At 38.8% G+C, this 14386-nt stretch overlaps 1 protein-coding gene across 1 annotated transcript in view; it reads right to left on the reverse strand.

Moving 5' to 3' along the window:
- Positions 1 to 14386, reverse strand: part of cntnap2a (contactin associated protein 2a) — a 373307-nt gene continuing 358921 nt past the window's right edge. The window contains exons 24-26 of the mRNA XM_042510367.1: positions 7288 to 7572; positions 4310 to 4381; positions 1 to 2458 (exon numbers count right to left, since the gene is read on the reverse strand). Coding sequence (XP_042366301.1) covers positions 2259 to 2458; positions 4310 to 4381; positions 7288 to 7572 — 557 coding nt within the window. The 3' untranslated portion in view covers positions 1 to 2258. The remainder of the gene's footprint in view (positions 2459 to 4309; positions 4382 to 7287; positions 7573 to 14386) is intronic.

Raw genomic sequence — 14386 nt, forward strand, 5'->3', positions numbered from 1 at the left:
TCTTGGAGCTGATGATCCATCATCATCGTTATATTCAAACCACATAACAAGGGTGTGTGTGCGTATTAATGTAAAGTCTGAGTAATATAATTATTTAAAAAAAAAAGGAAAGTCACTGGTTTGCCTTCATGGGTGTGAAGTGTGAACGGAGAAAGTCTTCTTTGAGGCCGCGGTAGAAGGCAGGCTGAGTTCACCAGCTGTCCTAATGTCTCTGATAAAGTGACCTACAGTTAGCACTCAACCATGAGGCCACGACGATGTACAAAATCATTCATGAAACAGGAAGTCATGGCAGCAGATTTGACCAAACAGACATACAGAAAGCAAGTTTCACGAGGAAATAAAGTTGGCAGCAAATGTAACACATTGTTCTGTAAATGCTACGGTAAGGTAAACACACACAACGATGAGAGGAAATACAACATGGTTAGAAAATATGAATTGTACATCTTGTATGTTGGATGACGGTGGCACTGTTAGAGTGAAGCTCAGTTCATTGTTGAGGAAAGCAGCAGCCTCCTCACTCTGAACCCGTTGCTCTCATAATAGAACAAACAACCTTGACTCATGCTCTATCAAACATGCATGCTTGCGTGTTCATGTGCGTCACAGACGATAGGTGTAAACTTATGCATTGTATAGCGTGCAGCTCTCCTGTACATCAGGGTACCTTCTCCTGCTGCATAAGAATACACACTGCTACGCTTGAAAGTCAGACTTATTTAGGATTTAAGTGAAATTTGCCAGATTTTTTTTCACCCGAGCATTCTGAATTCATATTCAAGTTTCGACCGAGATTCATAGATAATTGAACAGAGCACCACGCAAATCAGAAAACATAAAGACACCTCTGATTAATGACAATTCATGCAGCAGCATCAAGTTATTGTAAGTTTGTGTTAAGTGGTCTGGGGCAAGGCGCTATGGCTCAACACCTTGAAGGCACAACGGATTAGAAAGCCAATTATCATCTTAACCTTTCCCAGATCTTGAACAAATATTAGGTTTTTATGATTTTTGTGTGTGTTTTTTTTTTGCTGCTTTGACCACTTAATACATAGAGTTTAGTGCACCAATAGTAACCATCAGTGTCAGGCAAGTTATTCGATCTCATCTGTGTAACCTTTTTCTAGCACTTCTCTATTTAATGTAACAAATCCTTTTCATCTGACCTGCACATATACGCACAGTTGCATGCACGCACTGCAAACTCACAGCCCAACGTTGGTCTAAGATGTCAAAGTCAAACATTTAACACAAAAATCAGAGCCGATCGGTAAATGACGAAAGACTCAAGTGTTTGGCAAAGAAACAAAACGGATTGCTCAAGTCTGAATGAGTAAAGGCGCACGGTTTCACTCATCCCGAATGAAAAGAAAGCTGCCGTGCTGAGCTAAACCAACCATGGAGTGTCATGATTTCCCATCATGCTCTGAGAAACCCCTCTCTGCTTTCCCTCAGAAAGGAATGTCTCATACAATCTAATGTCTTGAGATTTAAACATAAAACTCTATATCTGATACATATATAATATAATGGACGGACATATAATGTAATAAAGATCTGAAATTTTCCTCTTAATGTTTATGTAATGGACTCTGAATAAATCTTTTGAGAAAAAAGAAAAAAAACAAAACAAAATATTGTATTTACAAAGTGAGTTTTGGCATCCATATTAAACTCTATATTACCACAATATAAGTGGCATGTCATTTGACGGATATGAGTGTTGACAGACTGGTGCAACCGCAGCCTGATGAATTTAAAAAAAAAAAGGAGAAGGGTTTGGCATGTTGATTTGATCATTTTTGATATAAGATTTTTTGTTAAAAAATAAAATCAAAACGCAACAGAGACTGGCAATAAATCTGTGCTATCACACGACCCAGTAAGTATAATTATTTGTCATATACAGTATTCAAAGGACTCCTGAAAACTCCCAAGCACGATACAAAGAAGGACAAGCCGGTTAGTATATACATGTACAGTCTCTTACAGCCGTGCTTCGCTGCATTAACTGTCCCTCTTTTCACTCTAATACTCTGGATATATAAAAAAACAAAACAAACAAACAAACAAAAAAAGATTTCTGTACACGTCTTTCTCACATCGCCGCCCTCTCTGGGAGATTATTGTCCTATTCAAAGGCCTTTCCTCCATCTCTCCTGTGATTGGTCATTGAATTAAACCTCCTCCGTCTCTGTGGCACCAGGTGGTTTGACGAATCACGTCCTGGCTCAAAGTCCCGCCATTGGCCATCAGATGAACCACTCCTTCTTTGATTCGTCGATGGTTTCTGGGTTGTCGGTGCCGATGATGGCCGTGTCTGCCGATTCTCCGGCGGACTCTCCGCTGCCCTTGGCCTCGTTGGTGTGGTAGGTGCCTTTGTGACGGAACATGTAGCGGATCAGGAACACCAGAGTGCATAAGATGGTGAAGATCACCACCGCGATAATGCCTGCAGAGGAAGCAGATGTCACGTGCACGAAATCAGGTGTTATTGTGAATTTTCAATCACTTGTACTACTTTTATTCCACCAACTTTGTCAAGGCAAGTTTATTTATAGAACACATTTCTGCAACAAGGCAATTCAAAGTGCTTTACATAAAACATCAAAAGCATCGAGACAAAGTGCAAAAGAAACATGTTATAAAAAGGACATTAAGATATAAAAATGAAAAGAGCTAGATAATGCAAAATACAAACAAGCGAAATATACTGAGACGAATATAAAATACAAGAATAAAAGTTACAGTATAGTGTAAGAAATGAAAAAATATATTTAAGAGCTGCAGCAAACATGCATGTTTGTCTAGGAGTTTGTTTCAAATAATGTGTCAAGATGTTCTCACTCCCAAATAAACTCCTGACTTTAACTCAGAAGTCCGCTCTTTTTTCCGGTGTAAAACCAAAAGTCAGTGAGGATGTTTAAATAACAAAGTGGTGTGCTAGCATGTGCAGCACGCTACATTATCGATCGCTAGTGATGTATGTGACATGGTGTAATAACAGCTTTAATTTTCATGCTGCAAAAGAGATGACAGAATTATACATAGCGCTGATAAAAAAAAAAAACAACAATAAATTATTAATAATTTTACATGGTCTTGCTGGACTTAAAAACTGCACGATTAATGTATAAAGTCAAAAATAACCTTTATGACTGTATTCAGAGGATGTTCAAAACTTAAATGAGTCAGTATGAACTAAGAGGAACTTTACAGAGACAAAGATTAGAAGAAATGCAAAACAAGGATGTATAACAGTTGAAGGAGTTCATTTCTGGAATAGTTTTCAAAAAAGGAAATGGAAATGTGTAAAACCTCTAAAAAAACAAAAAAAAAAAACAAAACAAAAACGAAGGTGATTAAAAATTAAGATGATTGATATAAAACAGAGTTATGAGTGCCAAGTGTATATATGAATATTTGTTTGGGACTTTGTGATATAAAGAATATACATACATTTTATTTATGTTTTTGTTTCTTTCAATTTCATTATTGAGGCCTTGTCCACAAGGTCTCAAGCCGAAACACATCGGTCAAATAAAGTTGTTCCTCAAGTTACAAGTGTTGCTGGAGCTCTTTGACCTCTATAAGACTCTCTTCATTCTCCAAGCACCTTGGAAGTTGGTGAAGTTGTGCCAGAAAATCCACTCTGTGTTTTCAATGTCATTATGTAAATCTGAAGAGGACCGTACAAAACAATTGGGTCGGCGATTTAAACTAAAGCTGAAGCCTACACCTTTATAGTCAGCAAAACTTGCTTTGCTGTGGTTTGGTTGGGTTTGTTATTGTCTTTTTTTCTAGTGTGTTTGTATTTGCAGAAGTTAGAAAACAACCTAAATTAACTGAACTGAACTGAACTAAACTGAACTAAACATAATGATATCAACTACTGTAGTTTTTTTAAGCCAAGCCATGGTGCTTTTCTAAAAAAAACCTAACCACCTGCTTTTGTTGTCTATATTTACAAAAGTAAACCTAAAATTGAAGTTTTACAGATATTGTAGGTTTATTTTGAAAAATACTTGATGCATGTAACGAACTTTACATTTCCTTTGAAAACTAAAGCGTAATTTGTAATAGCGTAATGTGTGCTATGTTTAGTGCTGACTCTGGGGACACAAAGCACACCTGTCCCAGAAGACCTGAGAGGTCTCGATGGTTCATAGCGTAGCAGAAGGTCAGAAATGTATTTTGGCCCTGAACCACTCAGCGCCTTATTGAACATTTGTTGCTTTTCCTCTAATATATAATAATGAATGCAAATGCAGATCTAACTGCTTTAAGAAATGACATTCTTTACCTCCAATGATGGCTGAGTCTCTGTTGACTCCATCAGGAATCACTCTCTCCTCATTGAAGGGGAACTCTGCGTCTGAGCACAGCGAGAAGAAAATTCAAAGCGTACTTTCAAACATTAAGAAACTCAAAGAATGTTAAAAATGTTGTATTGTCTAGCAATATAACTACCTTGAAAAGCTTCACTAGACCAATTATTGCACATGAAAACAACGAACAGATGGATAAGTGCATTTGAAGGTCAGGCAAAATAATACCAACATGTCACAGTCCTGCCTGCAGCAATACAAAATAGAGCCTTTAGTCTTTTTTCAGCAATAAAGTGCCACAATTAAAAATTTCCCTTTAATACCAACAAATTGGTTTGATATCTTTCAAAAACATGAGACGAAGGAAATGGGCAACGAAGGAAGAACTGACCCCAAAATTAGCGAGAAATTAAAAAAGTACAAGAAAATTACCTGAAAATGAAAAAAACCCCCCAAAAAACTGGAAATGTCCTGGAGGAAATGCTCAAAACATTGTAATTCTATAATGTAATTTTAAATATTTAATTTTGATAATTAATTATACATTTTTTGTTTTTCAATAGCTTTTTAAAAATAATTTTCTAAATCTACTAATTTCTTGCAATTTGTGGAACATTACTTAGTAAGTTGCCCACTGCAATTTTCCCCCATGTCTCTGAAAAAAATTGTATCTATTTGCTTAAATACTTCAATCTTAACAGCAGCATAATAAAAGTTATGTCACTCCAGGTTTTAAAGGGTTAACTACAAAGTTTTACTTTAAAAGCAAAAACCCACAGTGTTTTGTTTCTTCTAACTGGTTCTAGTTTCACTGCGTACATATATCAGACAGTTAACTGGATGAACACAGCGCTTAACATCCTTGGGGGATGACTGGTGCTGTTTATTTAATGTATCGCTGCTTCATGTATTTCATTAAAGATCCATGACAGGTTAAGAGGTTAATAACAGCTGCTGCCTCTGTAATTCTCTGTCCGCAACAATTATCTTATTGCTGTGATTCTGGATGGAGAGAAAGTGCAGAGCAAATGAGCGCAAAGAGAGATGAGAGGTCAGAATGAGCGGAGGAGGTGGTGGATGATAAAAGGAAGACAATCAAAGACATTGTTGAGATCTGCAGTAACAGTGTGGAATTCCTGTTTAAGAACACGCGCAAACACACGAGTTAAAGCATAAAATCGAAGACGTGCGTAATCAAACCTTACTGTGCACGGCAACCTGCATATTTGCCGCGCACTCACACAAAGTGCTTCACCCTGCAATGAGCTGTCAGCTATTTCTGCTGCTGACTGCAGAGTTCTCCAGGGAAGTAAAGAGCATGACTAAGATGGAGAAGAGGAGGCTGAGGTGGGAAAAAGGAGTGAAAATTAGAAGCAACAGAGGGGAGGAGAGCAGTCAGACTCATTACAGTCTGTTAGCTGTCAGCTGCCTGGATTTCTTTGGCTGTAAGAATTTATTTTATCGGAAAAGATGAGAGACAAGGGCAGAGAGGAGAGAGCCAGGGCCGTAAATATAGACATTATGGGCAGGGCAGTTGCACTGGGGCCCATAGAGAGAGTGCACCCTCCAACTTCATGTTAGGCAGAAAACAGATCCTAAAGCTAAGCTTGCTAAATGTGCTATTGGAAAGGAAAACCCATCTCCATCATGGTTTTTATGGTTGCAATCTAACAATATATATTATAAATTATATGCTATATATTATAAATATATGTAAACAAGAGAGACACAAAAGTAGAAGAATATTTTTTTTAAAGCTAAGGAAAAATGTTCAGTGAACTATATTCATATTCTATATTTAAAAATATTTTACAGGATTGTTATAATTGTAAGCATTTTTTTCAGGTCATTTCTTGCTTTGTATTTTTTTGTTTGTTTTTATTTTTCTCACTTTTTCGTTGTTTGTTTGGATTTTTGGGGGGAATTTTCAGGTAATTTTTTTTGTACTTTTCACAGATTTCTTGTTAACCTCTGGGTCATTTCTTTTTTTTTTTGTTGCTCAATACATTCTTCCCATGTTTTTGAATAAAATAAAGCCATTTTATCCAGGTCGCAAAAGGGTAAATAAAAAATTAAACTGTATTTCCATCTTTGCTGAGCAAGTTTTGTGTGAAAAGAATTAAAAGCCTGTCCCATACAGATGTCTGTCCTAAATATAAGCCAGTTGAGTTCAGTGATTTAAGCAAATTATAGCCCAGGCCATTAATTGAAGTTTTACGGTAAAATATAAATAAACTATAAAAACTAATTGATAACATCAATAGTCCTTTTGGGTAAATTTGTCAAATATACATATGCAATGATGATTTCTGGTAATATGAATGTTGTAATATGTATTACTCAATGTCACGTCTCTATTTGATCATATGAGGAGACAATAAGCTTTTTTTAATTGCATAACTGGTAACTAGAATGCACTAGGGCCCATCAAAATAGCATGCACAGGTCCACTGTAACTACCTCACACCACTGGAGAGATCCAATAAGGTAAAACATAAAATGGAAAAACAGGATGTAAGCAGGATGGGTTTTGAAAAAAAAAAAACGAACTTTAAAAAATCAATGAGAAGACAGACAACAATCATGACGGACTGAGGGAGGGCTGGATGAATCATTGATTGAATCTATCTATAGAAAATGTACAGCTAAATACGATTAAATCCCTTCTGTGAGGAGGGTGGAGAGCTGACTGTGAGTTTGGACCTGGAGTCCAGATCAATAGACTGGATCGAACTCATATAGCTCAAAGCTCCCAAAGGCACTGTTGGCAACAGGCCTGAGGAATGCGTCTGCATCCAAAGTAATGAGGCTGAAATCCTAAACACTGTTGTGGACTGCAACTTTAGAGGGCGCTGAGGTCTGTTTTACTGCAGGAACTTCTTGCTCATTACTAAATTACTTGTGATATTCTTATGCAGTCACAGCAGCATCTCTTATCTGCAGTAATCCTCACCTGTGTTGTCCAGACGCCAGGGATCCGTTGCAGCAGACATTGGTGGGATGGTGAGAGGTGACGCCCCACAGTTGGACTCCACCAGTTTACCCTGGTAAGATACCGGCGAGGCGGCTTCAGGTTGTCTGTCTGGCTGAGCGGCTGTCGGTGTGGCCTGGGCCTGTGCAACGGTTCTCAGTGCAGACTTGAGGGGGGCGACTCCGTTGAACTGTACCCGTGAAAGACACCCAACAAAGCCTGGGGTGTTGTATCGCTCGATGACGACTGGGTCTACGTGTCCAGTTTCTGAACAGAGACAGAGTTGAAGAGAGAAACATGTTACTGCTTAATGAGACTGTTAGATCAGTCAAACGTGATGTTACCGTATGTGGAATCAGTCCATGAATTTGACTGATATTAAGAAATGTGGGGCGATAGATTGATAGCAGGGAGAAACAAGGCACTGACCACAGCAACATTGATATAAAGAGGGTCCTCACAAAAAACTAGGGTATGTAGTAGAAAGACACAAACACTTTTGAAATTGGTGCCAAGTGACCAAAGAAAACAGAGAAAAAATACTGTGGTATTGGCTTCTGGTCAAGAGGCAGAAAACCTACAACTACCAGAATGCACTGTGCTGTATCAGACCAATAATCTCATCTTTTCGACACAATGGGGGCCAGCTGGCAACAAAAGATCTCAGATCTTAAACAGCAAGCTGTTTCTGAAAACATTTGAGGGAAGAAACAACGCAACAACAGAACTGGTTTATATTTGATTTGCGCTGCTTACTTTTAACATTTGATCTCCGGTTTTCAGCCTCTGTTTTCACTTTGCAGGAAGCAGTATTTTGTCCACTTCCTGTTCACAAACTTTCACAATTACATCTAAACAGGGCATCAAAATATGTTTTTTGAAACATTTTTGGCGAGAAACAGGCAGTGCAATAAGATAATCTTGATTTATATTCGATCAGCACAGCCTGGTTTTAGGTTGGGTGGGTCTGTGTCACTGTTTTGATACCAAGCTGGTTGAAAATCAGCAAAGTATGCCTTTAAAGAGAAAGAATCAGCTCTGATTAGCCAAAACACACACAAAAAAGATGAAAACACACTTATCTAAATGCTCAAAATCCTACTGAACACTCAAAAGTGAGCATATACTCAAACTCTAGTGGGCACAAATGCAATAGACTAATACTCTAATATGAATTTACACAAACAAGGAGGAAAGAGAGATGAGTAGGAGGCAGGAAGAGGGAGGAGGCCCATACACTTGACATTGACCTCTAATGTCAAATTAGGAGGATGAATGATGAATTAACACCCCGTCTGCTCTGACAGTCTCTCTTTGTCTCTAAATTCAGTTTCCTTCTCACAGGATTCCTCAGTAGCAAAGAGTTTGGATTTATGTATTTCTAAAGCAAAAGCATCAATGTGAGCTCAAGTCTTTATGGAAAACAGAGAGAAGAACAACACCGGGCTTCTACAATGCCAATTAGTTGTTGTGATGTTGCTAAACATTTTATATAGATACTTTAAATGGTAAATCTGCTCTCTGAATCCAGGACTCTTGATAAACACGCTGGTTTCCTTGTTTTCTCTCCACTGATGTGTCTCTGTTGTCCACCGTGCTAACCCTTCACAACAACTCCAACTGTGACAACAACCATAATTTAGAGAATTACCCGAGGTCCCCCTACTGCCATGGCAATCCTGACAATTTCGGATGTGCCTGTTCAAATGCGACAATTTGTGCACTTTTATCTCTGCGTCACAGTCAGCTCCTGTCTCTCCTTTGACTTTCGTCTCTCTTTATTTTTCAAAGAGAATTACTTCAACAAACACAGATAACCAACATCTGAACTGCAGCTGGCTCAGTCGTGCCAGTGCTACATCCCTGCTCAATCTGTGGCTTATATAGGCTGTTTGTAGGCTACACACAGCATATTTCCCAGTGTTGACAAATATTGATTTTTACTGACAGTCATTTGGAGCTGTAAAGTGTTGACTGGAGAGTTGTTTCTTCTCTCAGAGCCGACTTGGCCCCAGGGACATTCATTAAAACTACCTAAGTGTTAAATCCCCTCACAATCATTCAGGGTTTGTCTAATGTAGCATTAACGGTGCACATCAATCATTAAAAAATGCTTCTTTTATCACTGAATGAATACAAAAGATGATGTTCATTGGCTGCTCAAACAAGCAGACACACACACATACACACCTGCAGAGAAAATAAGAGAGGAGAAACTGCAGGCAGCAAACAGAATTTAAAAAATCCATCCAACACCTACAGTTCAGTAAAGACTTAAACGCTGCACGCTCCACGCCGGCACAAACCTGGCCTGATTTCAAAACAAGCAAACTGTCTTCAGCACTTTCACAGAGCTGCAGAATATTCCCTTCGTATGGACTCTATCTGTGTGTGCAGACACAACTAATTTTCACATGCATGGCTGCTCTGCTGCTACACGGCCGAGCCACACCCAGAAGGAACTGCTGTTTGGACAATCCTGCAGCAAAATATGAACAAGGGATGACTAACTAGACTGCTGCTCTGTGTGTGTGTTTATTTATTGAATCGTGATAGTAAGACGATGGGTTTATGAGTATCTGGACATGGCTTATAATGTAATTTTCTCTCTCTACTTTCCAGTTGGATGTGTGTGTTTAATTGTGTGTGTTTGTACACTATTGATTGTGCTGCCAGGAATAGAGCTCAGCCCAATCTGAATCCTCCACATATTCATCATCTGACCAGACATACACCACTGTATCAGCGTGTGTGTGTGTTGGAAGCAATCAGGTTCCGCAGTCTAGTTTTCATACAGTTCAGCGATGATGAGGTACTAATGCTGTTCATATGTGTGTGTTCTGAACTGTGTGGTCTGATGCCGCACTGATCAGTCCTTTTCTGCAGGACGTAGATCCACATATCTGCCATCAGTCACTTCACACCTTTAAAACACTGTGCATAGTGTGTACGTGAGAGATGGTATGGATTTGCATATGCGTGGGGGTTGTGCAGAATAGGTGGAGAGAAAGTCACCGTCGTTAAAGAAGTGCCTTACGAGTAAGCACAGCGAGCAGAATACTGATAACCGTCTTATGAATGCAGAATATGAATATGAATACAAGTCCTCTCTCTCCTGTAGCCTGAACATGTGTTGATCACTGCAGAGGCCTGCGTGTGAATACTAATAGGCTCTCTTTTGGGAGTAGCGCAGGCTGCTTAGCATACAATGCTGCTGAGTAAATAGCCAACAAGCTTCCCTTGTTCCAGATTTTTTTTTTTTTTTGTGGCCAGTGATTTCATGAGGGGAAAGCAGCATGTTTAAAGTTTAAATAACATAATGTAACACATAAACACCACACATTTAATATGAACTGAAAACCCAGCTGTCACTGATAAGAGGCCTACATGGCTTCAATGGCATCATATCCATGTAGTACTAATGGATGAACAAGAGGTGGACACAATAACACATCTAATGCGAATATATTAGCCCTGCAAAAACTACCTTTGTGAAGTTGTGAATGTTCACTTCTGATTTTGGTTCAGCTCTAAGAAATATGAAGCTTAGAATGTAATTAGGACTGGGCAAAATATTAATATAATATCGATATCATGATATGAGACTCAATATCGTCTTAAGCCACCTTTACACTGCCGGTTCAAGGTGGGAATATCACGCCATCATGCAGCCTGATCGTTCTGTATAGAAGGTACGATGGTGGAATAGGCGACAGAGTTGTTTCACCTTTAATCAGCCATGGGAGGTAGTAACAGGGCAAAAATGATCTCTGTATAAACAGGACAGCTGGCAGGATGGCTGTGATGTTTTGATGAAACTGTAAATGGCCGCAAATAGGGAAAACAATAAGATCTTGGGGATCCTTACCCTCCGAGCAGAGTATGAGACGCCATATAAAAGGGAAAGCAAAGGTTGTTCTTGACATGTTATGCCATTGCTATTGTTTGAAGAGGGCTGTCATTATATGTCACACAAGAGGCTGATCCTGTTCTGTTAAACGTCACGCCCGTCATGCTTTTTTCGGTTCCGCAATGTTATTTAAAATCACACACACTCGAGCAGAATGATGCCACCGTTGTTTGGTTCTATGTAAACATGCAAAGGAGGCATAAAGAAGGGACTTAGTACCAGGCCTATAACATCATCTCTGTGTTAAAAGGGCATTCAGTTCTGGATAAGGTATTATCATAAGAGTTATCTTTTTCCTTGTTTTAAAGGTTGCATTAACCCTTTAAAAACATAGAGAAAAGGCAATGACCGACTTGGCAGAAAATGTTCCTCTTACGAGAAATTAGTGAATATAAAAAAGTGATGGCAAATGACCTGAATTTTTTTTCAAAAACTCTTTTTATATATCATATATTTTATATTTGTCATTATTATTTATTCAAATCTATTTTACAGAATATCTCTCTCTCTATAAATATATATATAGATTTTTTCAGCACTTCCAGAGTAATTTTCTTGTTTGTTTTATACTTTTCTAATTTATTTTTTGCTTATTTTCAGGTAGGCAGGAGTTGTTCGTCGCCTTCTGTCTGTGTTTTTGAAAGAAATCAAAGTGATGTAATTTTATAAACTTACTAGACTGTTCTGTTTTATTTGCCTCTACCCATGTTGTCATTAAATCTACATTACTGATGATCATTTATCAAAAATTCTCATCACATAAATATTTTGTGAGAGTGCTAGTAGTCCACCCCAAAATATTGTTACAATATCAATACATGTATTTGCTTAAAAATATTGTGATATTAGATTCTCTCTTTAGAACACCAAGCCATAATATCATCCAATAAAACCAAACCACAAACAATGGCCTATATAATTACCACAGAGTAACATCCCTCTAATGCAGTCTCAACATAACCATTATCAGCTTTCTATGGTATGTTCTTGCCAACAGAACTACGTATATATTTTACACCTTTTTAAAATGCTTTGTCCATCCTCAGTGCCTTACACCATCCTACATAATACATGAACATTAACAAGTAATATCAGCTTGTCAGGGCCAGTCACCACACTGATCTTAAGGCTTGTAATCCCTTATTTTGCTTGCCTTGTTGGCCTCTTAAGAGGCTTTCTGGACTGATCAATACAGCATTTGCAAACACACACTCAAACCAATAGCTCTCTACACACTCATCGTGATTAGAAAAGAGCACCAGACTGATCCATTTGGCTTCAGATTGCAATAATGAAATGTACCATCACATTTGATTACAAGTGGGTCTTGCAAATGTGATGTACAATATGTGGCCCCTCACACATCTCGACACACACACTCACACAGTCCCAACAAGGTCAGCATGTAGATTTCACCTTCTGATGGTGTGTCACCAGGGTGGGCAGTGACATCACATGAATAATTCAAAAGGTGAGGCAGCATGTAAAGCCGCGAGGAGAAGGCTGGAAGGAGGACAATGGGTTGGGGTGTGTTTAAAAACAGAATTTGTTCCCCAAAAAAAGAAAGGACGGACACAACTGCAGGGCTAGCAGAGAGGGAGGGTGTGGCTGCCTTTCCAAAAAAGGCAGATGTTGACGGGAAAGGTGAGAGACTTAAGAGGAGGGGGGTGGAGGAGGAAGGAGAGAAAAAAAAGACAGAGGAGAGTGTCTCTGGTGTGTATGCGTGTCTGGGTGAAAAAAAATGAGGAGTGGAAAAGAAATGGGGTGACAAGAAGGGTGTTCAAATGGAGGGGCAGGGGAGCGGAGATCAAACGCAGTTGCCATGGCAACAAATGGAAGCTGATGCAGGGGTGAAAGAGAGAAAAAGAAGGGGGTGGGGTTAATGAAAGTATGATGCATTTTAGGCATATCAAAAGAATATTAATGTGAATCCACCCACCACAACCCTTGTAGTATAAAAAGTAATATGTAACATGTAGTAATGCAAACATGCATGCATGCACAGCCAATGTACCAAAGACAGGGACAGACTGAAAGAAAGAGTGAGAAATTTTAAATAATGAGAAAAAGCCCGAATAGAGTAAAAAATGTAAAAATTAGTAAGAAAGACAAAAAAATTGCAAGAAATATTGACCTACAGGTGTAAAGATATAAAATTAAAAGACAAGTCAATTCTCTTACATTTGCTTCAAATTTATTTGTGCGTTCTTGTCGATTCATGCTTTTTCTTTGTTTAAAATCCAATGCAAAGTTTGCTAATTAAGCCAAAAACTACAAACTGAACACAACTTCTCTTCCTCTTTGAATTCTGGTTCTTGTGCACTTCTGTATTTGGTTGTAAGTGTGGTAATCCTCTCTAAACTGCTGGCATGAACGTCATAAAAACAACATAGTGAGTAAAAAACTGACATGATTTGCAGCAAATAGAGACTTGCAAAGAGAGGAGGTGTGTGATGAATTAAGGAAGTGGAGGTGGAGAGAAAAAGATCAACGAGAAGGCAGATAAGAAGTGAAGCAGATGTATGACTGTTAGTTTTAGACATGGAGAATACACCTGTGGTTACAACGCCCTACTGAACACACACATACACACAGACACACACACAGGTGTATCCATCACTGCCGCCTCCAGCTTCCTCCTCCACCAGGATGTGAGGCTGTACAGACACCGAGCCAAGAAAACACAGACATAACAGAGACGCAGCAACAAACAGTAAAAATAATTAATACACGACTCATTTTTTTGCCTTCTGACTCAGACTCACACCGGGGTTCTGTTTAATTTCCCTGCAATCCAATTACATCAGGGGGTGGATGGCCTTTAAGATTCAAAAGCATCACAAATCTGGTTAAATGTCGATATATGGGGAAATGTAGCAGCAAATTTAATTCACATTTCAGAAAACAGAGATGATGAATCACTTAGACCTGGTAACACTCATGCATATGCAAGAACACATACAAATGAAGACACAGGTATACGTATACAAACACACACACTCACAAACACACACACACACACACACACATGCACACAACTGTAGTTACCTATGTGGAGTAGTTTGCGTCAGTGTCTGTATACAGTTTGTGAGGCAAACCAGCTTCCTCTCCTCTTCTGTCACTCGTTCCTCTATATGGATGTCTTGACACGGTACCACATTGGCAAGCGTC

This window comes from Plectropomus leopardus, chromosome 21 (genome assembly GCF_008729295.1).
Source record: "Plectropomus leopardus isolate mb chromosome 21, YSFRI_Pleo_2.0, whole genome shotgun sequence".
NCBI classification, from domain to species: domain Eukaryota; kingdom Metazoa; phylum Chordata; class Actinopteri; order Perciformes; family Serranidae; genus Plectropomus; species Plectropomus leopardus.